This window comes from Solanum pennellii, chromosome 11 (assembly GCF_001406875.1).
Source record: "Solanum pennellii chromosome 11, SPENNV200".
NCBI classification, from domain to species: Eukaryota; Viridiplantae; Streptophyta; class Magnoliopsida; order Solanales; family Solanaceae; genus Solanum; species Solanum pennellii.
This window is the reverse complement of record NC_028647.1, coordinates 5,213,760-5,240,120: the sequence shown is the minus strand read 5'-3', so window position 1 is coordinate 5,240,120 and position 26,361 is coordinate 5,213,760. Positions and strand designations below refer to the sequence as shown.

General features: G+C 29.2%; 4 protein-coding genes across 4 annotated transcripts; 2 read left to right on the top strand and 2 right to left on the bottom strand.

Annotated features, from left to right (window-relative positions):
- Positions 1-517: 517 nt before the first annotated feature.
- Positions 518-2,348, bottom strand: LOC107004714 (induced stolen tip protein TUB8-like). The gene is made up of 3 exons (XM_015203030.2): positions 2,193-2,348; positions 1,601-1,678; positions 518-1,229 (listed from the first exon to the last, which is right to left on the bottom strand). Exons 1-3 carry the CDS (start codon positions 2,205-2,207, stop codon positions 852-854), a joined length of 471 nt encoding a protein of 156 aa, XP_015058516.1. The 5' UTR covers positions 2,208-2,348; the 3' UTR covers positions 518-851.
- A 9,385-nt stretch (positions 2,349-11,733) lies between these two features.
- Positions 11,734-14,289, top strand: LOC107004207. The gene is made up of 5 exons (XM_015202448.2): positions 11,734-12,511; positions 12,642-12,756; positions 12,831-12,912; positions 13,046-13,097; positions 13,738-14,289. Exons 1-5 carry the CDS (start codon positions 12,128-12,130, stop codon positions 13,876-13,878), a joined length of 774 nt encoding a protein of 257 aa, XP_015057934.1. The 5' UTR covers positions 11,734-12,127; the 3' UTR covers positions 13,879-14,289.
- Positions 14,290-18,601: 4,312 nt separating this feature from the next.
- LOC107002912 lies at positions 18,602-20,320 on the top strand. The gene is made up of 5 exons (XM_015201119.2): positions 18,602-19,154; positions 19,267-19,381; positions 19,486-19,567; positions 19,729-19,780; positions 20,150-20,320. Exons 1-5 carry the CDS (start codon positions 18,672-18,674, stop codon positions 20,288-20,290), a joined length of 873 nt encoding a protein of 290 aa, XP_015056605.2. The 5' UTR covers positions 18,602-18,671; the 3' UTR covers positions 20,291-20,320.
- A 255-nt stretch (positions 20,321-20,575) lies between these two features.
- Positions 20,576-24,372, bottom strand: LOC107002911. Its single transcript, XM_015201118.2, has 6 exons — positions 23,776-24,372; positions 22,139-22,250; positions 21,883-22,054; positions 21,527-21,717; positions 21,224-21,367; positions 20,576-20,938 (listed from the first exon to the last, which is right to left on the bottom strand). Exons 1-5 carry the CDS (start codon positions 24,258-24,260, stop codon positions 21,251-21,253), a joined length of 1,077 nt encoding a protein of 358 aa, XP_015056604.1. The 5' UTR covers positions 24,261-24,372; the 3' UTR covers positions 20,576-20,938; positions 21,224-21,250.
- Between the last annotated feature and the right edge of the window lie 1,989 nt (positions 24,373-26,361).

Genomic DNA, 26,361 nt, shown 5'->3' with positions numbered 1-26,361 from the left:
TTAAAAGCATTGGTTTCCTAACTTGAATGTTAAATTATGATAATGCCTCTAACTTAAACTATCCAATTTAGTATATCTTTTATATTTTATATTATATTAAATTTATTTAAATGTTTTTATTATAAAATATATTAAAGGTATATATACACTTTTTCACATTGAAGGGTTAAAGTTTTTTCAAAAAGTCGTAACTTTTTCAAAAGATAGTAATTTTTTTAAAAAACTTGTGATCTCTCAGTTCAAAGTGTTGTGACTTCTCATTTCTTTGTGAAACCATAACTCAAACCACTAGTAGAGAGTTGGGGGACTGGTATATACAATGTCATCATTTTTAGAGTGCAGTTTGGGTATTTAGGAATCAATTTACAAGAATAAGTGATTTTCTCAGTTTCTTTTATATGTATTAATCCATTAAAATTTTAGTGATATGGCTTTCAATCGATTTCTTTGAAAAACCATTACGAAACCCTCCTTAGGGAGCTGTACATTCAAACTCCCCCTCTTTAGAGTCCGTCCATAAACAACAAAAAAAGTTATTACCCCTTTATTATTATAATAAACTAGAGATCAAATCTCATATCATCTTTAATCAAACCATGACAAACTGAACCCTGGACAAGATAACACACAGCTTTAGAAAAAACTATGTAAAATATCCCACCCGACCACCTAGACCTAGGCATATATTAATACTAACATATGCCCTCATTGTAACCATATTATATTAAAATATAGTTTCAATAATAATAGTTGTAGTAAATAAAATACTCAACTAAAAAACACAATAAACACAACCAAATTTCAATATAAAAAAAAATAAAAACAACCCATCATTCATCAACCATTGAATTTTACTCTTCAACTTTCTCTGGTTCCTCAGATGCAGGGGCAGATTCCTCTGCTTTCTCTGCTTCGGGTTCCGCAACTGGGGCTGCTTCTGGTTCAGCTACGGGTGCTGCAGCCTCCTCAACGGGTGCTGCAGCAACCGGTTCCTCAGCTGCGGCTGCAGATTCTTCTGCAGCCGCAGGTTCCTCAACTGGAGCTGCAACAGGTTCTGCTGCAGCTGCCACTGGCTCTTCTGATTCTGCGGCTACAGGTTCTGCAGCCGCAGGCTCTTCAGCTACAGGGGCTGCTACTTCCTCCGCAGCAGGAGCAGCCTCTTCTGGTGCTGGTGCTGGTGCTGATTCAACCTCAACATCCTTTTCTACAACGGGGGCTGGTTCCTCCACCTGTTGTAGACATAATTAAGTTAATCAATATATACTTTAAATAATATTATCATTTAAAATTCGATATGATATCAGAGCAGTTAGATGTCCTGAGTTCAAATCACATCACTACTATGATTAAAAAAAAAAAATCACGTGCTTGAACAAGCGAAAAATAAATCGCACTATGCTTAATATCGCATCCGTATCAGATCCTTCAAAATTATATTACTTTCTGAGGATCGGATAGGAACGCATGCAATCACAGTTTTGAAGATTCCAAGCAACATAACATGTAAGCGGATGTTACAAACATGATTAAGTAATTAAAAGTGTAACTTCTTTTAACAGATTAAACTTTTAGATAAGATGATCAGATAATTGAACGTTACCTTGTTTACCTCTGGAGCTGAGGTAACTTCAACCTCAGCTGGAGCAGTCTCTACTGGTGCTACTGGTGCAGATTCAACCTTTCACAAAGACAAAAAAATAAATAAAAATCAATTAAGTGAGAAAGATCCATTAAATTAAAATATCTTTGATTAATGATCAACTACTTTTAGATTGATCATATGTAAAAATATCACATATGGTTTTAACAAAATTAAAGATTAAGCAATTCTGCTTTTTATTTTGAATAGTATGAAACATATACTATAGCTAGTAAGTAAGATCAAGATTCTATTTTTTTTAGTGTTTTCCTAATTTGAGCTATCAGATCACTAGCCTAATTTTTTTACGTTACTCTGACGCTTAAAAAATGTTCCATCACTAGTGTCGATCTGATCATTCAAAAATTCACTATTTTTGAAGGATCTAGACATGCTAGTTGACGTTCTTAAAAAATCCGAGTTAAATTGGTAATAAATCTTGATGTCATATATGATCACACCTTTATACAAGATTGATCTAATAATATTACAAGATATTAAAAAAATTGGAGAAAAGTTAATTAGCTAGCTGAAAACATTATTATAAAAATACCTCAACACTGGCCATTGGAATAAAGTTGGAAAATAAGAAGATGGGAAAGAGGAAAATAAATTAAGAAATGGAAGGGGGCAAAATATTTGTAATTGTAATTGTTGATGGAAAAAATGATCAAATGAGAGAGCTTTATATAGAGAAAGTAAAATGGAGTGTATTAATATAAAATTAATTAATGGAAGAAAAAAAGAATCTTCAAGTATATACATATTGACACCTCATATCACTGACAATTAAGGGTGTACAAAAGATTTGGATGTCTAGTTGTAAATGTATTTACTTTTACTTTACTTTATGTTTATAATAATAAGAAAATAATAGTAATCATACAAAATATTTCCTTTTTTCCTTACCTTATATAATATAAGTTTAATCACTTCGTATACGAGTTGAGGATCTATTAAAAATTATCTTTAGATAAAATTAAGATCTATATATATATATATATTTATGAAATAATATTCAGTCTGTTATTATTATTATAATTATCAAATATTTAAATTTACACGTTCGATTAGTCTAGATTCTAATGGAGTAAGTCCATCAAGTAACACATAGTAAAATTCACAAATATCCAATTTTTTTAGCTATTATTATAGAATTTCAGATTCAACAAGTAAAATTTGAAATTTGAAACTTTCATTTTCTAAATATATAGTCTTAACAATAGATGGTATTTATAAGTAAAACACTTTTTATTGAGAATTTTTTTTTAAATTTCGTATAGTTCGAATCTAAAACTTATGAATAGGACAGTTAAAATTTCAACAATCACAAAACGAAAATCTAGTTAATAATAAACAAATTTGTATCCTCTTTCCTCTCTTTTCTTTATTGTTTTTCAACGTGATGAGTTTTTCCTTTCATGGCATTATAAATTAATCTATTTATTAATTTAAACTTGAGATTGATAATATGAATAAATTTATGCTTACCTTATTTTATAAGAAAAATAATATTCTTACACATTTTTTTTTCCTTTTTGATTTTCAATATGAAGAGCTTTTTCTTTGACAAGATTATAAATTTATTTATTCAAACATTAAATCGACAATATGAATCAGTTCACATTAAGAAAAACACTCTCACACATTCTTTTCCTTTTTTCTTCCTTATTTATTTTGAAAATAAAAACTTTTCTGTTTGGTGACATTACATATTCATTTAATTACTTATTAATCTTTTCATTCAAATTTAGGACCACCAATATGAATAAATTCATATCGATAGTATTTTCTAAGAAAATAATATTCAACACATTATTTCTATTTTTTCGTTATTAATTTTCAAAATTAGGTATTTTTTACATAATAATATAGTAACAATAACATAGTTAGTCTCATACCGCAAGTGGAAAGAATAATGTGTACACAAAACCTCATTTTTACCTTAAAGGATAGCTAAACATACGTGATTCGATAGATCCTCGACTCAAATATAAATTATTATTTTTTGCTTAATAATGTAATTAATTAATTCATTTATTAGGTTTGTCTAAAAGCATTTGTTTTGATTGGGAAATAGCAATGCCACATGGTGGTGGAGACCATTTACTATAGCAGCTATTATATCTTTTTTCTTTCTGTGTTTTGTGCAGTAGGGCATGTAGGTGACTAAGACCATCATGCTTTCATGTTCTTCTAATTTTTTAAAATTTCCCATCCTACATTCAGTAGGGTTCGATTGAATTTTGATTCATATCAAAAAATTATACTTAATATATAGTATTCTATAATAATTATGCTTTCGTAACTAAAGCTTGAATCTGAAACTTCTACTTTATTTAAAAAACTAAAAAAGTATTTATCATTCTATCATAACTTTTATCGTTCGAATGAATTAAGTCGCTAATCCATCTAAATAATGACTCTAACCTTTTATCTATTTTTTTAATGTTATGTATTGGATCTCGCAAATTATTGTATAAATGTTTAATTAGTAGAAACATATTTTCTTTTAACTATGTGCATTTATCAATGTGGTATGATATATATATTTTAGTTAAATTCATTTTAATAAGTTGTTTTAAATGCAAAATTTATAAAATATGTTACAATCTAAAAATAATTTAACTTATTAAATATTTCATAGGTTTAAGATCGCGAAAATCAAAAGTTTTATAACCAAACAAATATTATATTATAGTTAAGATCAAAAGCTCCATAACTCTTCGCATCATATAAATTAAATAAATAAAATATTAAACAACTTAAACTCGTGATATTACTATTTTAATTATACATTTTTTGTTGCCGACTTTGGATTGGATCGATCTATTAATCACGAATTTGGGTCATGATCAGACATTAATACATGCTGAAGATAAACTACCTACATCACTCCTTTTTAAAATATGACGATCCCTTCAGATCTTACTAAATACGAAATAATTTATATATCGAGTTATCTTTTTATTTATTTATTGTCGGCATGACACAACTTTTCATTTACAACAGTAAAATTGCATAGTGTAAAATCACATCAAAATTTCACCAAAAATAGTAAAATGTTTTTTTCTACGATACTAGTCAAGATGAGAATGTTTAGGAATTTGAAGAAAAAATAAAAGCCAAGTTGAATTATTATTATTATTTTTGATTTGTGGACAAGTTGGCTATGAACGTAAAGTCCAAATTAATAGTGAAGGGCCGGTGCTATATGGGCCCCCACTATCACAATTTACGATCATTAACGTCTAAATGGGCCCCATATTCTGACGTGGCACTTCCTTTTTAGATCTAAATCCTTTTGGGCTTTCTCTAAATGGGCCCTACTTTATTTGGGCCTTAAGGGCCCATACTAAGACCCTTTAGATGCTTTTCCAGGTAGTACTACTCGTGCTATTGGGCCCCATTTTCATTACTTTCTCTGATTTTGCCACGCTGGATTTGTGTTATTTGTCCATGCTCTTATCTTATCTGTATGTAGTTTGACCGAAAGACAGTCGGGTGTACTAAGCTTTAGTTATACATAATGTTCGGAGGAAAATTAAATCAATAGCTTTTATATTTGTGTACGAGGTTGTCTTTATAGTTTAAAGGGAAACAAAACAAATATATCCTGAACTATAGGAAATGGTATGTAGATACATCCTTCGTCGTATTTTTGAGATATTAGTGTCCCTGTCGTTTAAAAATTTTAGAGTATATATACCCTTTATACTAATGAACATACACGTGTCACAATTTTATCCACCCATATGGCCGTTATTATCTATTGGGTCGACGGATAAGATTGTGTCACGTTTCCCTATTTAGTTTTCTGTTAGAATGAAGGGCATATTTGCTCTAGTTTTTGAACGACAGGGGCACCAATGTCCCAAAAGTATGACCGAGAGTATCTGCATACCATTTACGATAACTCGAAAGTATATTTATCCTTTATGATGACATTTTGATCACGTAATTATAACTTTACATGTTACGTTAGGCTATCCTAAAATTCAAATTGACCTTTTCCGATGAAAAATGATATCGTTTAGATATATATATATATATATATATATATATATATATATATATATTGATTAGATTGTTGAACTTCTTTAAAATATATATCAATCTTATTATTTCATTGATACTAAACATGCTGACATATTTTTCAGAATATAAAAGGCAGATAGTACTATTTGAATAATTTGTTATTTGCTATTATTGACATTGATACAAGTACCAAGAGAATATGCAATGCACATTAAATGTTAGTGTAGAATGTCTCAACCTAGAGGATTTTTTTATATTACATATACAAAATTTCACCAATGAATTTCTACCACTAAAATACAAGTATAATTTTTTATTATTATTATTATTAAGATCTTCACAGTCAATAAACACAAATTTTGGACCATAGCATTGGAAAAAATAAATTTTATGAACGAATTTCTACCACTAAAATACCAATATAATATATGATATATATGCTTTTGAGTTAAATAATATCGTAATTTAAAAGATAAATCACAAGTGTTATAGGATCAGAATGGACAATATGTGCTATGAACTATGTTATGATAAGAATCTATTAGTATTTATTTTGTCTATCAAATGAATAATTAGGACCATAATTAAATATTCTCTATTATGATCTTGGAGTTGAATAACTAGTGGTACTATTTTATTTACTTTTTTCCTATCCCATATATACAATGTGTAATTTTATTTATTTTTTTTAAATTTTGGTTTGGTAAACCAAGACCAAAATGTCAAGTGAATTATTTAAATATTTGATGTGAAGTATGATGGCTCTTGTGTTTGGCTAATTTTCTTGGAATATTTTGATTCCTTGTGACCCCACTATAATATAGGATGCTATAACATATCATATTATAAAGTATTTTGTATTTATACAATATTAAGATTTAACATGTTACTATGCTGACATGACTTTTTGTCCACCTCTATTAAGTTGGCTAATTGTATGTGTTTACTTATGTAAGTTTGTACTCTATTTAATTTTATCTTTTTTGCTTTATGCATTTTATCGACTCTAAAAATGAAAGTATTTTTGAAAAAATTGTGAAAATTAAATTTGAAAATTTTGATTAAAGAATAAGTATTTCATTGACCAATCTGATTAATTCGAATTTATATTATTCTAAAAATAAAAGCACTTTTTAGAGAAATAGTAAAAATTAAATTAAAAATTTTTAATTAAAAATAAATAATACATCGGATCCTAGTACTTTTTCACTTTTTAATCTATATAAATAGTACATTAGTAAAAAATATTTTAACATGTCAAGCTCGTTTTTTCTTCTTTGTTCTTTTGCCAAAATTTACGTGTTGTGTTCTTCTTTCTTGTTTTTGATTGTTTGGTTGACACATACATCATTAATTATATCATTTTCAATAATAGTATGCTTTTCTTATTTATAATTTCTTCCTCTCAAACTATATGAAATAATTTGAGATTTCAATTTTTAGCCTTGTTATATATAAAGAACGAAATATGAGATTTTTGTAAGTGAATTTGAGTTTGATTAAATTTCATTGATGATATTGAATTGAATAAAAAATCAACTAATATCTCATATATATGATTGAGTATTACTTGGGAAGCTGACTATTATAACAAAGTATGGTCACTGAATGAGAATTTTTCATATATATATAAAGTAAAGATTTGATGTTGAGTTTTATAAAATAGAGAATATTGTCAACATTTTCTTAATTAGATTCTATAGTATTATTCCAATAAATTTGAATTAGCCAAATTAGTAACTCTTAAATATTGAAGACACAAATAAGAATTTTTTTTTTATAAAATATCTCAAGATATTCCCTTAAAATGACTTGACCTCATTTTCAACTTGAGGAATTGTAATTAAATATAAGCTAATGTTGTTTAAACTCCATCAAAATACTACTATTGTATTTGTGCTTAATTCTTATTAGATAATGTTGTGTTTGTGCTTAGTTACTTCTTCAAAATATATTATTTTATTAAAAATCAGACACGATATGTGTTATATTTGAAAAGTACGAACACCATTATTTGTGAAGTACAAGAGTAGATGAAATAAGACGGATTAATCACGAAAATACCGAGTTACAAAGGCAATTAGAAGAAGAAAAAGAAATATACAATAAACATATATTCAGACAATTTTTTGAGCGATTTAATTTAAATTTCCTGTTTATTTTATAATCACACATATATTATAAAATGTCCAATACCATAAATGTTAGATTAAAAAATATATATAGATTATAATCGCAATTTCAGAGATCTTAAAAAAAATTACATGAAGAGAATTCATAACGCATTTTTTTTCCTCAATGGGAAAAATCTATCAAACTCAAAAAGGACTTAGCATAATGCCACTTAAGATAAATTACAATTTTGCAATAATGATGGATTAATCCAATTGATCGACGTGCCTTATTCATGAACTATAATGTATAAAATCTTTTAAATTCAATTTATAACTTTGTGAATTATATATTTAAGTTTTTTTTTTTTTTTTTGAAAATTGTCCGTTACTGTTTTTAGGTGTATATTGATAAATTCGTTCATGTATAGTAGCTCACAAATCACATCGGAGATGTAAATTGCACAAGGCAAACTTAGACATCGTATGAGCTTAACTTAAAAGGCGTTGAAAGAGAATTGATCACAGACCTTTCTTATGAAATATCACCTGTTACACCAACTCAATCATTCTTACGAATAATATATATTCAAGTTATACATAAGTCTATGAATCGAAATCACTTCCTTTTACAACTTTTTTGCCAATGATGATGACCTAAAGTTAATACGTGAAGGCAAATTCAAGATTTGTTAAATCTTTTTTTGGAAAAAAAAAACATAATAATAAGGACTGCTCATTTTTTCCTAAAATTGAGGACATTAATCGACAAGCACCTTTAAAATTTAATGATTCATGTTGGAGTCTTCTTTTTTTTTTTCACTTTAGCAAAAATTTGTAAGTTCATATGGTCCATGTTAGAAAGCCTGTCGAGTTTCCAACGTTAATTTGATAATTTTCACATAAACCCTTTTGAAAAACCTAACTAATCATATTGCTTAAATACCATATCATTATATTAAAAAAAAATTAAAAGTAGATTAAAATTTCTCCAATGTTGTTGACAGTCAAGCCATTGAAATTGATGTAATAATTGCAAATCTAATAGACCAACTTTTAAGGAAAGAAACCTAGGATTTTATCTTCCTTTCTTTTTACGGTGTTTTGATTGTCAAATAGTTCATTATGTTTTTATTGAGTTTAACAAATGATTGATTCTCAAGTATCGATGGAGTTGTCTTTTATACGACTTGTAAATATTGTACGTTAAGAATTCAAGTCATAAAATCAATTTGCAATGATACTTATGTTAAGATAAATTATCTATATTAGATATTCTTTTTACAGTACGTTTTTTTCTGTATTTTATATAAATATGATATCATTTATTGAACTAGCCTTTTTATTAGATTCACCTACAACGTCCAATATGGGCGGAACAACTAGGAAACAAGGTTAAAACTATTTTTATATATGTTGAATTTCTTAGTTCTTGATTATTATTTTTTGATTATATATATTTTTAAAATTTTCTGAGCGAAAATTCTGATTCCATAGATAGTAAAAAAAAAAACATATACACCACTTAAAGTGATTATTTGATAGATTTAGAGGAGTCAAAAAATCGTTAAATTATATTACTAACAAGCTACATTAAAATAAACTAAAAAATGCGGATGACGTCAAGTCATTATGCACCTCATGTTTTGAGCAACACATATTATACGACAATCGAAATAAAGGGTTACTGATTTTGCAAAGATGAATGAATAAAATTTATCCAGAGCTCATATTATAGAGTACAACTCGTTTACATGAAATCAAAATCACTAGTAATTATCGATCAACTATACTGATAGAAAGTCCATTGGAAATTTCCTTTTTAATGCAATATGATAAAATGTTACCAATCCAAAAATGCATTATTGAGAATATTAGGGGTCACCCTCTTTTATAAAGTTGCTTTCAAGATAGATACCATCTTAGCTTTCTTATTTAACCAAAACACGTAAGTTTTATTGAAAATTGATGTACATTTAATATGGGTTCAATTGTTCAAATATTACTGTTTGATGCGTATATATATATATATAAAGTTGGTAATTTTTCTTATATCTCACCCTCGTGAAGCCCAGATATCATATACGCCCCCAAAATAAACAGCCTTGACAAGAAAAAAAAGCACCAACACTCATTAAGTGAATACCTAAAATTGTGATCATTTTATTTTGATATTTCTGAACACAACTAAATAAGGAAAAAGATTCTTCAAGTGTACTATCAGGTTTCATTAGCATAAGAATATCGCAAAAGTCCAATATTACAAAAGAAATTAAATGAAGTATTCCAGATACAAAGTATGAAAAGGTGTCTATAAGTTCTCCCGCAGGGGCTATCCTAACCTAAAGTAGCTAGATGAGGAAGTAAAATCAATCTTGTTTATACATAGACTTCTCAGGTACGAAATAATGTATAATCACTCTATAATCTACGTAACATTAATGTAAATATCGAATATAACTTGTTATAACTGAGCATATATCAATAATCGACTACAAATTATCACGATTAAATGGTAAACAAAATTTACTGACTAAAAATGTCAACATCTCTAACTAATATAAGGTATGAAGGTGGATCCATTTAAGGCCCATATGCACTTGGTCTTATAAAAAGGAAGAGAGGCCCTATTGGGAATTTGGGTTGGATAATTTTCCTGGGAAAATTACATAAATGGGTTATAAAGTTTAAAGTAATAACAAGCTCATACCATATTAAATGTAATTCCTGAAATACTCATTTTCTTATAAATAACTACAGTTCATATCCCCATTCATTAAGATTAATAATTTTGCTTAACTGATACTAAATCGGTATATATATATATATATATATATATATATATATATATAATTAAGCGAAATTATCAACCTTAGTGATACCAATACAATATATGATACTTATTTAGTATCAAAAGAGAAATTATTTAGGGGATATACAATGTAATTATTTAGTGAGGTATGAATGTAAAAGGGTAATATATTCGTAATTATTTTGCTTTTATGGGATATTTGCTTATTTTCTCCAATTTCTTCACTAGTCATATTTCATGGCCCAATTATGTATAATACATGCTTAATTCATATATAAATGTGTATAGTTAATATAATAATATGTGTATAATCGTGTATAACCTATGTATATTTATTAGGAAAATTGAACAATTAATTAATTCAACCAGCTATTTGTGTAAAGATTTTCTTTTTCATTCACACTATGGGAAAACCACTATCTTGTACTTCCTCCGCTTAAAGAAATGGTTCTTTTTTTCTTTTTAGTCTGTTTTAAAAGAATGATCCTTTTTTTTTGGCAAAACTTTAATTTTAACTTTCCACGTGGCATGTTTAAGGCCACAAGATTAGAGGATATTTTGGTACATTTGACATAACTTTGATTTAGAACCACAAGTCAAAAAATATTCTTTCTTTTCTTAAACTCCGTTCTAAGTCAAACTAGACTATTCTTCATTAAACGGATGGAGTAATATTTGAAGTCCCAAATTCCAACATTTTATTCTTAAAACATGGTCATGTTAACATGTTTTGGTGCTTACATTGTGAATTTGTTTGCAAAAATGGACACAAGTAAATGACATTCATGCAAATCCAACAATGTATTTCCAAGGAAATGTCATTCATCACAATGAAATGCTTTAACCATACAACTTTTGATTACTGATTGGTACCAAAAAAATTATGTGTAGATATGTTTGGAAAATGTCCAAAAGATCACATGAGCTTATATAGTGCTTGGTTGAGATTTAAGGATATTCAATTTCTACATAAATATAAGTTAAATGCATATTAAAAACAGTCTCTCTATCTTCATTAGATAAATGTAAAGTTGCGTATACACCATCCTCTCAAGTCTCAAACCCTACTTGTGAAATTACTCTGCATATGTTGTTTCTTCCGCTCATCAATTTATTACTTTGTGTTTCACAACAGTACATAAATCATCCTTGTCTATGATATGTCAATCAACGCATTTTTGCTCGAAAATTACACTAAATAATTAAGTATCTTAAATTCTGACCCCGCCGTCAATTCCAAACACTCTTCCCCTCCCTCATCAATGGAGAAAAAAAGGTGAGTTTTCAAACTTATATTTTACTTGACCTATATAGCTATATTTATTCCCTAGGCCATGATACTATTATCAAATGTTCCAATCTTGCAATGGTTGAAACCTTAATGAACATGTTATTCTTTATTCTCTCATATATGTGAAACTCATGTTATGAAAAAAGTATTATAGGTGTTACCTTCTCAAAAGAAAAAGTGTTAGTAAATATATAGCCAAATTATTTCACATTCAAACACATTTAATTTTCTTGAAAATGAGTTCACTAAATATTTTCCCTTCTACCTTGATATCTAATAAAAAATTCCCAATAATTTTCCAAGAAAAAAACTCCCAATTTTCTCTTCATCAAAAAAAGAATTTACAACTTCATCATGACCAAAAATATGTTTCTAATTTTATTCAATTAAACCAAGTTTCATCCAAAAGAAATTGCTTATTATATCCTTTGAAATGTAATAAATCAGATAATTCAGAAAATAATAATCCAGAAGAAGATCCAAAAGCTATGGAAACAGTACAAAAACTCTATAAAGCACTTAAAAATAAAAATCTTATTGAATTGTCTGATATAATTGGAGAAGAATGTAGATGCATTAGCAATGTTGCCTCATCCTTACAAACTTTCTATGGCAAGGAGGTATGTTAAACTCTATCTCGATTTTCGAAGAAATGATCTTCTATGTCCATTTACGAAAATTTCTTGTGATTTATTTATAAAAAATCTTACTATATATATATATATATTTTGTTTATTTTTCTCCTTGAAGCAAGTAATTGATTTCTTCAAATCAATCATAAAACTCCTTGGGAATGATAATTTTGAGTTTGTTTTCAAACCTACTACACATGATGGAACACATGTTGGGGTTGCTTGGAAACTAGGTTAGCCATAATTCTTTTCCATCAATATTCGAAATTTATTGAATCGACTAATTTGAATTCTTCGATTGTTTTAGAATGCAGTGACACTCATATTCCTATTGTGAAAGGTTTTGGATTCTATCATTGCCATTATTACAAGGGTCGTATGATGCTAAGGTAAAAGAGGAGGAACAATAGTTTTTATAATCAAGAGGATTCGAAACTCGATAAATAATGAAATCATCCATGTAAAACTCGATGGATAATGAATTTATTAATACGAACTAACGATTTTCCCTTTGAATGGCAGGAACGTGGAGATGATCATGGAGCCCCTCCTTCAAATTGAGCCACTTAGATTGGTGAGTTATAATGTTCGAGAGTTAACCAAATTATTCTTTCATCACATGAATATATTTATATATCTTTTAAATATTTTACGTTCGAGAGTCGAACAAATTATTCTTTTGATCACAATCTTTTTAAATATTTATATAGTTTCCAAATAAATATGTAAATATTTTTTTTAAAAAAAAAACTGAAAAGATTATACATCTAAATGTTCAGTCAAAATTAAGAAGCTCACAAAAAAAAAAGGGAAAAGGGTTTCAAAAATACTTTAATTTTGGCCGAAATTGTTGCTACAATACCAAACTTTATGGAGGAGTTTTTACGCCATATACTATTTAATAGTGTATTTTAAAGGTATAGATGTGCCCAGGTGGACACATTACTATTTATAATTATGCAATATTTTTTATGTTCAGGTGGACACATATATACCTTTAAATTAAAATACACTATTAAATAGTGCAAATGTAAAAGGTCCTTTCCAAAAAAATTTGATATCGTTACAACAATTTCGATCATAGTTCGAATATATTTAAGATCTTTTCCAAAAAACGAATAATACATGTGATAACAAAAATTTGTAGACACGTGGTCTACAATTTTAGCTAGTACTAATATAATATTCTTTGTATTTCAATTTGAATTCACCAGAAAATATCATCCTTCCTTTTGAGAGCAATTCAAAAGATGACTCCAAATATTTTGAAGGGAAAGATGAAAGAGGCTATGAAAATCTTGTTTATGATTCTACTATTTGTAGCCTTGCTGTATTTGATTAAGAACTTCATGTAATTCACTAGTATTTTTCTTTTTTGATCCATGACAAATATGAATTTTCAGACCTCACTTGTGGAATTATACTAGATATGTTGTTGTAGCGATTCTGAGTTGCTTCTTATGTGATGAATCTTCATAGATGGTAGAAATTTTTGGTGCCATCTATGAAGACTATCACAGAACGAGCAACTCAAAATCGATATGCTATATAAAAGCATTAGGAAAGAGACATAACAATGATGTTTATAATGTCACACCTCTGTAACTAGTCATAGGAGATCATTTCCACAACGAGGGCAACGAAAGGACTAAGAAAACAGAAATTTTATATCAACGACGAAAGAGAAATATACTCTCCAATGTATATTGTAGACCAGACATGACTTTTTGTCCACCTCTATTAAGTTGGCAAACTATATGTGTTTACTTACGTAAGTTTGTATTCTATTTAAATGTTGTTTTTTTTTGCTTTATACATTCATCTGACTAATTCTTGTTTATAATTTCTTCCACCCAAACCATATAAAATAATTGGTGATTTTGAATTTTAGCCAAAGTTGGATAGAAAGAACGAAATGTGAGATTATTTTAAGTGAATTTGAATTTAATTGAGTTTTATTAATAATATCGTACATTAAATGAAAATCAACTAATATCTCGTACACATAATTAAGTATTACTTGGAAAGCTGATAGAATTATACTATTATAATAAAGTGTGATTGCTGAATGAGATTTTTCATATATATATATATAGAGAGAGAGAGAGAGTAAAAATTCGATGTTCGAGTTTAGAAAATAGAAAATACTGTCAACATACTCTTATAGATTCTATAGTATTCCATATAGTGTGGTTGCTCAATGAGATTTTTTGATATATATATATATATATATATATATATAGTAAAGATTCGATGTTCGAGTTTAGAAAATAGAGAATATTGTCAACATACTCTTAATCAGATTCTATATATAATATTCCATATGAATTTGAATTAGCCAAATTTATAAGTTTTAAATATTGAAGACATAAATAAAAAAAGACAAAAAAAAAGAAGAAAAGTTATAAAATATCTCAAGAGATTCCCTTAAAATGACTTAAAGAATTGTAATTAATTAAGATCGTATTTAGGTTTTGTTTTGTTTAATGATATCACTAAGCATTAACTTTGTCCGCTTCTAATCTTTCATAAGCTAATGTTGTTTGAACTCTATCAAAATATTATCATATTTGTGCTAAATTCTTCTTAAATATTATTGTGTTTATGCTTAATTACTTCTTTAAAAAAATATATTATTTTATTAAGAATAAGACACATATCATGTGTTATATTTGAAAAGTACGAACAGAATTATTTGTGAAATGTAAGAGTAGTTGAAATAAGACGGTCTAATCACTAAAATACCGAGTTACAAAGGCAATTAGAAGAAGAAGAAAAAGTATACTATAAACAAACATTCACATGATCTTTTGAACAATTTAATTTAAATTTCCCGTTCATCCTATAATCAAACATATAGTATGAAGTATTCAATATCGCAAATGATATATTAAAAAATAACAATATTATAATTGCAAATTAGAGAGATCTTTAAAAAAAATTACATCAAGACACATTTTTTGTTTTTTCCTCAATGGGAAAAATCTATCAAACTCAAAAAGGACTTATCATAATGCCAGTTAAGATACATTACAAATTTGCAATAATGATGGATTAATCCAATTGATCGACGTGCCTTTTTCTTGACCTATATTTATTGTATAAAAATCTTTTTAAATTCAATTATAACTCTGTGAACTATATATTTAAGTTTTTTAAAAAGATTGGCTAATACTATTTTTTAGGTGTAATAGCCAAATTCAGACATCTGATGAGCTTAACTGAAAAGACGTTGACAAGGAAAATCGATCTCTCATCTTTCTTATGAAATATCACTTGCTACACTAACTCAGTCACCGTTACGATAATATATATTCAAGTTATATATATATATATATAAGTCTACTGTCTATGAATTGAAATCACTTCATTCTACAACTTTTTTGCCAATGATGATGACCTAAAAATAATACGTGGAAGCAAACTCAAAGATTGTAAATTTTTCTTTTAGAAAAAAAAAACATATAATAATGACTGCTCATTTTTTCCTAAAATTGAGGACATTAATCGAGAAGCACCTTTAAAATTTAATGATTAATGTTGGAGTCTTTTTTTTTTTTTCACTTTAGCAAAAATTTGTAAGATCACATGGTCCATGTTAGAAAGCCTGTCGAGTTTCCAACGTTAATTTGATAATTTTCACATAAAGATTTAAGTGGTATATATGTTTTTTTTTTTTTTGGACTATCTACGGAATTTAAATTTTCGCTCTAAAAATTTTAAAAATATATACAATCAAAAAATAATAATCAAGAAGTAAGAAATTCAACATATATAAGAATAGTTTTGACCTTGTTCCTAGATTGTTCTGCCCATATTGAAAGTTATAGGTGAATATAATAAAAAGGTTTGTTCAATCCATAAATTACGTCACGTTTACGAGAAAAATCGTATCGTAAAAAAAATGTAATGTAGACAATTTATTCTAACATAAATATTATTGATAAATTAATTTCACGATTTGAACTCGTATAATATTTACAAGTAATATAAAAGACAATTTTATCAATACTCTAAAATCAATCATTTGTTAAACTCAAAAAAAAACAGAGTAAACTATTTGGTAATCAAAACATCGTGAAAAGAAAGGAAGATAAAATCCTAGGTTTCTTTCCTTAAAAGTTGGTCTGTTAGATTTGTAATTATTTCATCAATTTCAATGACTTGACTGTCTGTCAACGACATTGGAGAAATTTTAATCTAGTTTAAATTTTTATTTTTAATATGATGATATGTTAATTAAGCAATATGATTAATTAGGTTTTTCAAAAGGGCCAAAGTGATTATTTGATAGACTTAGAGGAGACAAAAAATCGTTGAATTATGTTACCAACAAACTATATTATGAATTAATTTTATTAAGATGAATAAGCCAGAGAAAGGTGAGGATGACGTCAAGTCTTCATGCACCTTATATTCTGAGCGACATACATAATACGACAATCGGAACAAAGGGGTTGTGGTCTCGCTAGGTGAGCGAAGAAAAACCCATCTTGAGTTTAAATTATATAGTATAACTCGTCTACATGAAGTCAGAATTATTGGTAATTATCGGTCCATTTGGAAATTTCCTCTTTTTGGTAGTGAACTAGAAATGCAATATGATTAAATATCACCAATCCAAAAATACATTATTGAGAATAATAAAGGCCTCCCTCTTTTATAAAGTTGCTTTCAAGATTAGATACCATCTTAGCTTTCTTATTAAACCAAAACACGTAAGTTTTATTGAAAATTGATGTACATTTAATATGGGTTCGAATGTTCAAATATTAATTTTTGATGTAAGAGTTTTTTAAATTAAATAAAATATATTCCAAATACAAAATAAAGGTGTCCATAACTTCTCCCGCGGGGACTACCCTAACCTAAAGTAGCTATATGAGGAAATAAAATCAATCTTGTATATGCATAGGCTTCTCAAGTACGAAATTATATATAAAATTGATGTAAATACATATCGATAACCGACCTTAAATTATCACCGTTAAAAGGGTAAACAAAATTTTACTAACTAAAAATGTCAACATCTCTAACTAATATAGGGTATGAAGGTGGGTCCATTTAAGGCCCATATGCACTTGGTCTTATAAAAGGGGAGATGGACCCTATTTTGGAATTTGGGTTGGATAATTTTCTTCACTAGTCATATTTCATGGCCCAATTATGTAATAATACATGCTTAAATCATATATAATATGTGTATAATATGTGTATAATCGTGTATAATATATATATATATATTGATTAGGAAAATTGAACAATTAATTAATTCAACCAGCTATTTGTGTAAAGATTTCTTTTTCATTCACACTTTGGGAAAACCACTATCTTGTAATATTTGAAGTCCCAAATTCCTAACATTTTTTTCCTTAAAACATGGTCATGTTAACATGTTTTGGTGCCTACATTGTGAATTTGTTGCAAAAATGGACATAAAACTAAATAACATTCATGCAAATCCAACAATGCATCTCCAAGGAAATGTCATTCATCACAATGAAATGCTTTAACCATACAACTTTTATTTACAGATTGGTACCAAAAAATTATGTGTAGATATGTTTGGCAAATGTCCAAAAGATCACATGAGCTTATATAGTACTTGGTTGGGATGTAAGGATATTCGATCTCCACGTAAGGATAAGTCGAATATCTATCGAAAATAATATCTCTACCTTCATAAGATAAGGTTAAGTCCGCGTACACACTGTCCTCTCAAGTTCCAAACCCTACTTGTGAAATTACTCTGCGTATGTTGTTTCATCCACTCATCAATCTATTACTTCTTGTTGTACAACAGTAGTGAAATCATCCTTGTCTAAGATATGTCAATCAACATCTTTTTGCTCGAAAATAACATTATATAGTTAAATATCTCATATCTATGTTAAAACTCACTGAAACAGATTTCTTTATATTTTGATTTTCCTTAAATTCTAACCCCGCCATTGATTCCAGATACTCTTCCAGCTCCCTCATCAATACAGAAAAAAGGTGAGTTTTGAAATTTATATTTTACTTGACCTATATAGCAATATTTATTCCCTAGGCCATGATACTATTATAAAATATTCCAATCTTGCAATGGTTGAAACCTTAATGAACATGTTATGCTTTATGCTCTCAAATATGTGAAACTCATGTTATGAAAAAAGTATTATATTGTTACCTTCTCAAAAAAAAAAAGTGTTATAAATATATAGCCAAATTATTTCACATTCATACACATCCAATTTTCTTGAAAATGAGTTCACTAAATATTTCCCCTTCTACCTTGATATCTAATAAAAAATTCCCAATAATTTTCCAAGAAAAAAACTCCCAATTTTCTCTTCATCAAAAAAAGAATTTACAACTTGTTCATGACCAAAAATATGTTTCTAGTTTTATTCAATTAAACCAAGTTTCATACAAAAGAAATTGCCTATTTTACCCTTTGAAATGTAATAAATCAGATAATTCAGAAAATAATAATCCAGAAGAAGATCCAAAAGCTATGGAAACAGTACAAAAACTCTATAAAGCAATTAAAAATAAAAATCTTATTGAATTGTCTGATATAATTGGAGAAGAATGTAGATGCATTAGCAATGTTGCCTCATCCTTGCAAACTTTCTATGGCAAGGAGGTATGTTAAACTCTTTTATCTCGATTTTTCGAGAAAATGATCTCCTATGTCCATTTACGAAAAATTCATTTATTTACGAACTCTTTTTTTTGTTTATTTTTTTCCTTTGAAGCAAGTAATTGATTTCTTCAAATCAATCATAAAACTCCTTGGGAATAACAACTTTGAGTTTGTTTTCAAACCTACTACACATGATGGAACACATGTTGGGGTTGCTTGGGAACTAGGTTAACCCATTATTCTATACTTTTATTCTTTTAAAACAAGATATTCGAAATTTATTGAATCGATTAATTTGAATTTTTCGATTACCATTTATTTTTTATTGCAGAATGCGGTGAAACTCATATTCCAATTGTGAAAGGTTTTGGATTCTATCATTGCCATTATTACCAGGGTCGTATGATGATAAGGTAAAGAGGAGGGAAAAAACATGTTCATATCAAGATTTCCTCTATCCTTGTTTTTTTATAATCAAGAGGATTCGAAACTCGATAGATAATAGAACTATCTATGTAAAACTCGATGAATAATGAATCTATTAATACGAACCAACGATTCCTTCGAATGACAGGAATGTGGAGATGATCATGGAGCCACTCCTTCAAATTGAGCCACTTAGACTGGTGAGTGATAATTTTCGAGAGTCCACCAAATTATTTTTTGATCACAATATGTTCATATATATAGAGAGAGATATTTTTTTAAAAGTATTATATGTTCGAGATCTAACAAATAATTCTTTGATCGCAATCTTTTCATATACCTTCTTATGAAATGGAGTACTTTTTATGTAGATTCCAATTGGTTTTTTAAAAAAAAACCAAAAAGATGATGTCCAAATGAACGATCAAAATTTAGAAGTTTGAATCTTAGAAAAAAAAAACGAGGAATACATATGATAACAAATTATAGATACATAAAAATTCTTTGTATTTTTATTTCTTTGCTAGTACTAATATAATATTCTTTGTATTTTTATTTCAATTCACCAGAAAATATCATCCTTCCTTGTGAGAGCAATTCAAAAGATGACTCCAAATATTTTGAAGGGAAAGATGAAAGAGGCTATGAAAATCTCGTTTATGATCCTATTATTTGTATATTTCCTGTACTTGATTAAGAACTTCATGTAATTCACTAGTAATTTTCTTTTTTGATTCATAGCGATCCTGAGTTTCTAGACCCCACTTGTGGGATTATACTGGATATGTTGTTGTAGCAATTCTGAGTTGCTTCTTGTGTGATGAATCTTCATAGATGGCACCATCTATGAAGATTATTATAGAACGAGCAACTCAAAATCAATATGCTATAAAAAAAAAACATTAGGAAAGAGACATAATAATGCTGTTTATAACGTCACTCCTCTGTAACTAGTCATAGGAGATCATTTCCTCAACAGGTGGCAACGAAAGCAATAAGAAAACAGGAATTTTATATCAACGACGAAAGAGAAATATACTCTCCAATGTATATTGTAGACCTGACATGTACATCTTAATTCCAACGAGTTCGAACAAGCTAAGGATCTGTTAATGTTCCTACTATCCGTATATATCAAGAACGCCAGGATTTTACAAGAACAAAGGAGGCTAGTGAACCTAGATCAAGGCCGTGGCATGATTACAAAAACAACTTGTCGCCATAAGGCCAGGAGCAGATCAATCCAGATTTCTAATTACATATCATGATGTCTAACTATGTTAATAAACTGAACTTACCTAAAAACCAAGATACATCTTCGTGTCATCGAACAATAAAGCAGCTACGACCTGAAATACCTGCAAAAGAACATGGCTTGAAGTCCAATACAAATGCTTATGTGTATCGAAAAGTAACACATGAAGATACTCGAGTATATTAGAAATTTACTTGAGGTACAATGATTGTCATTCTTACTAAGAACGCGTTATTCTCTGTAGACTAGAAAATTTTTCATCTTACAACTTAAGAGAAAGTGTGCCATAGCTCATATATTGAATGAACGAGAAGAAATTCTGGGGTTGTCCAAGAGTAAATTTATTTGTGCATATGAAATAGTTAATGCAACATGGCTTTTTACCTACCATAATTATATAGACGTATAGTCATTGCTAAACAAAATGACGACCTGCCAGCATCTCGGGTAATTCTGTGGCAGAAACGCTTTCACATTGTAGGAGTTCCTGAAGCTTTGGGTCACACACGATCATCGTAGAATTCACAGGATCCTGCAAGCAGAAATGCAGAAATATATGCTAAAGATGATATTGCTTAGAGATATTAAAAACTTGTAGCAAGGTAGAAAACGAGAAAGGAACTAAGAGTAGAGAAAACAAACACATGCCCTGTGTATAACCAAAACAAAAGTAGTAGATTATAGCATCTACCTCAAGTTGGTTAAGCTTTATATAATCCCAAATACGTTTCACGGCATCTGTTTGGAGAATCTCCTTTTCTTCACTTTCAAAAAATTTGGCGAGCGCATCAGATATTGTAACAGTGGATGAGACAGGTTGTTCAACCTTAGTAGCCACGGAATCAGCTTCAACCTTCAATCTTTTAGCTTGATCAACTTGTTCTGCAGGGGTTGGACAGGAGAACGTTTTCATTAAAATAGTTATAAACCTATCAAACAGTAGCTACTTGTCGATTTTCCCTTCTCGTCATTTTTTATGTACTTTTTGTAAGTGTGAAAATAAGAGATATATTATTAAAAATGGATATCATGTATTAATTGACATACTTGAAGGATCGAGTGCTGTGATATGTTTAGCCAGCAGCTTATTCATCTTGAACATGTCGGTGCAGTCTGTTTCAAAGAGTGCTCGCAGAGCATCGTTGCAGATAATCTTCCGCTTATTACCAGGATCCTGTAAGTTGTGTTTCCTGATGTACACCCACAGCTGCTTCACAATCTGATCGAGCAAAGAAAGAAGTATATATGATCTATGTTGAAACAGCCAACTACAACTCGGAAACTTTTGATACGACAATCATACCTCTGTCCTGGGCATTGCGGGTTGACCAACAATAGCCTGAAGTTCAGGTGAAACACCACAGACTTTGTTAAGACCACCTGGTCCACCTCTCCTTTTTGTTCCAGAAGTAGCACTGGAATAAACAGAAACCATATCAAATACAGGAAGCTTTGGATAGTTAAACCACACAAAAAATATGCTCAACTCGTATAACTAGGGGGAATACGTTTTCTTAACTGAATCAGATATCAATTATTTTTGAGTTTCAGAAATCGATTAAGAAACAAAATCAATCTAAAAGTACAGGACACTTAAAACATAACATGCAATGCTTTTCCTCCACATCATTAGGTTCGATGTAAAACACTTCCAATTTAAAATTCCCCAAAATGGTTAATTCTTAAGTAAAAAAAAAAAAAACATTTCAAACTCAACCGAAAGAACTATAACTCCCACACGTTCAAATTCACTTTAGAAAACGAAAAAAAGGTAAAAAACAATATAAAATGGTTACATCTTACAACTAACTACTTAAGAAAGGTAAATGTGACTGTATTATTGATGGATTGAAACAAAACAATTCCCTCAATACAACTTAACTCTATCAATCATGTACGAGTAGTAAAGAAGTATAGAGTACTTTATTGGTTTCCAAAGGGACAAAATAACCATGTATAAAGATACTGGTTTCCAGGTTTAGTTCGAAATTACATCCCCTAAATAATATTCATTCGTGTTCCATTTGTGCTTTTTTTCTATTTCGATGACAAGAGAAACCCGCAGCCACTACCTTTGGGTGCGCACTGGCTTAGCACCCGTTAGCACAGGGTAAAACCCCGCTCATATGCAATAGCTCGCAAACCACATAGAGAGGTAACCTACACTAGGAAAGTCTGGTGCGATGAGCTCGACCCAAAAGGCAAACCCCCTTACTTCTGTTGGCAAGAGGTTTCGAACTTGAGACCTCCAACATGGAAGTCCAAAGCTCAAAGCTCAAACCACTTGGCCACCCCAAAGGGTTTTCATCTGTGCGTTTACAACATCCATTTCTTCTAATTATGTCGATGACCATTAGTACATAGAATCAACTCTCTAGTTTTTTATCCAACAATGATTTAAATACTTTGTCTACTCTTGTAAGGTTGTAATTGGCCAAGTAATAGCCCTAAACTATCGAAGTTGCTACCAATTTTTTCTTGTTTGATAATTGTGGTGTCCGGACCAACTTTAGTGAAAATTTGAACACTATATGTAAACATAGGAGATGATTAAATAAAAGTTTACACCAAATCAATGCAAAATGAGTTATTACGTGATTTAATAAAGTAAAATAAATTATAAATTTAAAATATGACATGCATGTAATGACCTGGTGTAAACAACCGGTGCGGTGCGGATAAGTTTTTTCCATTAAATAACGTAATCAAATGACATAAGAGCATAGTATTAATTTAGAAAAAATAAAAAGACTACCCCTTTTTACTCCACCTATATTCGCCCAACTACCGGCACCAACTTTAAATTAGCAAAAAAAACAATTAAAAGAAAATATAAACAAATTCTTAAATAGTATTTTCAGTAAAATTAATTTTCATCTGAAAAAGTTAAAAAGACAAACTTATCCTCGCCGAGCTATACTACAACGAAATACACCATACCTTTCATTAGGGGCAGAAGGGACATTTGACGACGCATGTTGAGCTGGAGCAGCAGCGGTTCTCGCCACCACCGGCGCCGGAGCTTGTATCTGCACTTGCGGTTGCCGGTGCTGCTGCTGCGGAGACATCAGTGGAGGTACATGGTGCTGAAAATAGAGCTGCTGTTGCTGGTGCTGGTGATGATGATGTTGCTGTTGAAGGGCAAAATGGGAATAAAACTGCTGTTGAGCTTGAGTGTTAGCAAATTGTGGGTGGTTTAAGAGGGTAAAATGGTCTTTAACCATCAACGGAGGAGAAATAAGCTGCGGTGGCTGTGATCGGAGAAGACTGATCTGATCACTGATAAACTCCGCTTTATGTGAAAGGTCTTGTCCAAGTTTTGCTCCGAGCTGTTGTACGACGCAGTTTAACGATGTAACGGCGTTAGGGTCCGATTGACGGAGCAAATTCTCAACACCTCTAGCTATTTCCTGGTCCGACACCATAGCTTTGCTTTCATACAGTAACGGTGAAGTTAACGGCGTTAATTTTCTCTCTCTGTTCTTCTTCTTTCTCTCTGTTGAAGCTCACTCTCTCTCTGTTAATGGCTGTTTCTCTCTCTCTTATCTGATATATAAGTATTTAATGACGAATATACCCTTGCTTAGTTTAAAAGTTTGTTTACTACTTTTTGCACTTTTTCCATGCTCTCTAATCTCTAAGGGTCCCCATTTTTGACCTTTTTTCTTTTCTTTTCTAATTAATTTTGTGTTCGAATTAATTTATACGTATTTTAATTAATTATATATAATAAGCAATATATTAAATGAACATTTAATTAATATTTATCATGTATTACTTGATCATTTATTAAATTAAAATTGAATTATTGTATTTTTGTCATGTTATCGCTATCATAAAATTGCCTTGAAATACTAAATAAATTTTGAAGATCTTAGGAATATATTTTCTAGGAAGGTAATTATTAGGAACAAAGGGGAAAAAATAATAAAGTTGATTAATTTATTAATCATCATGTAAAATAGAGAGTGTTCATTTAATATGGAACGAAGAAAGTATTTTTTTTGTATTTTGTTGAATTTAAATATGAAATTTCATGATTTTTAATTTATTTGATTGATTACTAGACAATTTTTTATTCATGATGTCTGAATCAAACTTTCTTGTATATGTGACTAATTACACTGGATACTTATCACATCTCACCAACAATAGATACTAGATAACTCTTACGGCCTAAGCAAGACAAATGAGAAAAAATAATTTTTTATTTCCGTTGAAATTTTAAATTTGAGACCTCAAATTTCTTACTCACTCCATTGATCACTAGTCACACCTTTAAGTGCCACTAGACGATATTTTTGAGTGCCATAACTTTTGTCTTCACAAAATAAAGACAAAGACTTGTATACGTATATTTTTCCAAACTTCACTTATGATTATACATTGAATATATTATTGTTATTATTGTAATGGAATTTAGTTGAACACCTTCACATAAAATGAAACTAACGATGTGTTAGCATCAAGAAGAAGCAAGGTTATGAAAGTAATTATGTGAAGTGGGGACCTTTGATTTTAAAAGGGGAAAGAGGTAAAAAAAAATAATAGTAATAAGTATTTGAGAGGATAAAGATAGAGTAGTGGGCCCAAAAGAGGTTGGGCTAAAATTGGAATTGTCTTGTCTTCCCCAACAGTTTTTGAATTAATCTTTGCTAATTTTGGGGGGTTTTCTGACTTTACTTAAATACCCTTGAGTCCATGTTACTCTACCATGGAAAAGTGAGGTTATTTTGGGAAATAATGAGTGTTTGCGTGTCACAGCTACATGCCGTTTGATTAAGATTGGGTTTGGTCAACAACTTGATGAAGCTCACAATCTTTGCAATGCAAAACATGATTTTCCATAAACTTAGATAATACTTTAACGCCTTAAGATTAATCTGCAGTCTCGAATTCGAATTTAACATAAAAAAGAATTAATAAATACTTTAAAAAAAAAAAGGATTAATGAAGCATCATTGAACTAATCAAATCTTCAATATAAATATTAAACATCAAGTAAAAAGGATTAGTAGAAAAACTATGTACGATCATTTTTTAATTCGTTCTTTATCCTATAATTTCTTCTTACTAATCTTTTTATCTATTTGATAAATTCAAATTTGACATTACCTGATAAATAAACATTCTAACTAAGTAATCACAAATAACAATTGAATTGTCCAATTTATTATCGTTGTATCTCGTATCTATCTAGCAAGCAATTAATTAGATAATCATTTTATAAGTTAGAGAAGTAATCAAATATATATAACACAATAGACACAAGTTAAGGAGTTGTTCAATTATCAAAATTACATCAAAAGACGATCACTAATAACATATAAATGTTTTAATTATTTTAGAAAAATGTATAAGTATCCTCTTATTCTATTACTGAAATCTCATCTTAACTAAACTAAAATTCTATTACCTCTGAAATTATTTCTTTATAATTTTGTGCACCTTTTTTATTTACGTGACATCCAAATATTTCACACGCGCCTCAATTGTGGAGTTATGGAGCATGCCACGTATACAAAA

Excerpts from the sequence above, each read along its gene's own strand:
- LOC107002911 (XM_015201118.2), bottom strand. The coding sequence starts at position 24,260 with ATGGTGTCGGACCAGGAAATAGCTAGAGGTGTTGAGAATTTGCTCCGT. Across the intron at positions 22,251-23,775 it reads CCTTCTGCCCCTAATGAAAG|TGCTACTTCTGGAACAAAAA; the intron begins GTATGGTGTATT and ends TGTTTATTCCAG. Across the intron at positions 21,368-21,526 it reads TAAAGCTTAACCAACTTGAG|GATCCTGTGAATTCTACGAT; the intron begins GTAGATGCTATA and ends TTCTGCTTGCAG.
- LOC107004714 (XM_015203030.2), bottom strand. Across the intron at positions 1,230-1,600 it reads CAGCTCCAGAGGTAAACAAG|GTGGAGGAACCAGCCCCCGT; the intron begins GTAACGTTCAAT and ends TGTCTACAACAG.
- LOC107002912 (XM_015201119.2), top strand. The coding sequence starts at position 18,672 with ATGAAAAAAGTATTATATTGTTACCTTCTCAAAAAAAAAAAGTGTTAT. Across the intron at positions 19,568-19,728 it reads CAGGGTCGTATGATGATAAG|GAATGTGGAGATGATCATGG; the intron begins GTAAAGAGGAGG and ends TTCGAATGACAG. Across the intron at positions 19,781-20,149 it reads AAATTGAGCCACTTAGACTG|AAAATATCATCCTTCCTTGT; the intron begins GTGAGTGATAAT and ends TCAATTCACCAG.
- LOC107004207 (XM_015202448.2), top strand. The coding sequence starts at position 12,128 with ATGAGTTCACTAAATATTTTCCCTTCTACCTTGATATCTAATAAAAAA. Across the intron at positions 12,512-12,641 it reads AAACTTTCTATGGCAAGGAG|CAAGTAATTGATTTCTTCAA; the intron begins GTATGTTAAACT and ends TTCTCCTTGAAG. Across the intron at positions 12,913-13,045 it reads AAGGGTCGTATGATGCTAAG|GAACGTGGAGATGATCATGG; the intron begins GTAAAAGAGGAG and ends TTTGAATGGCAG.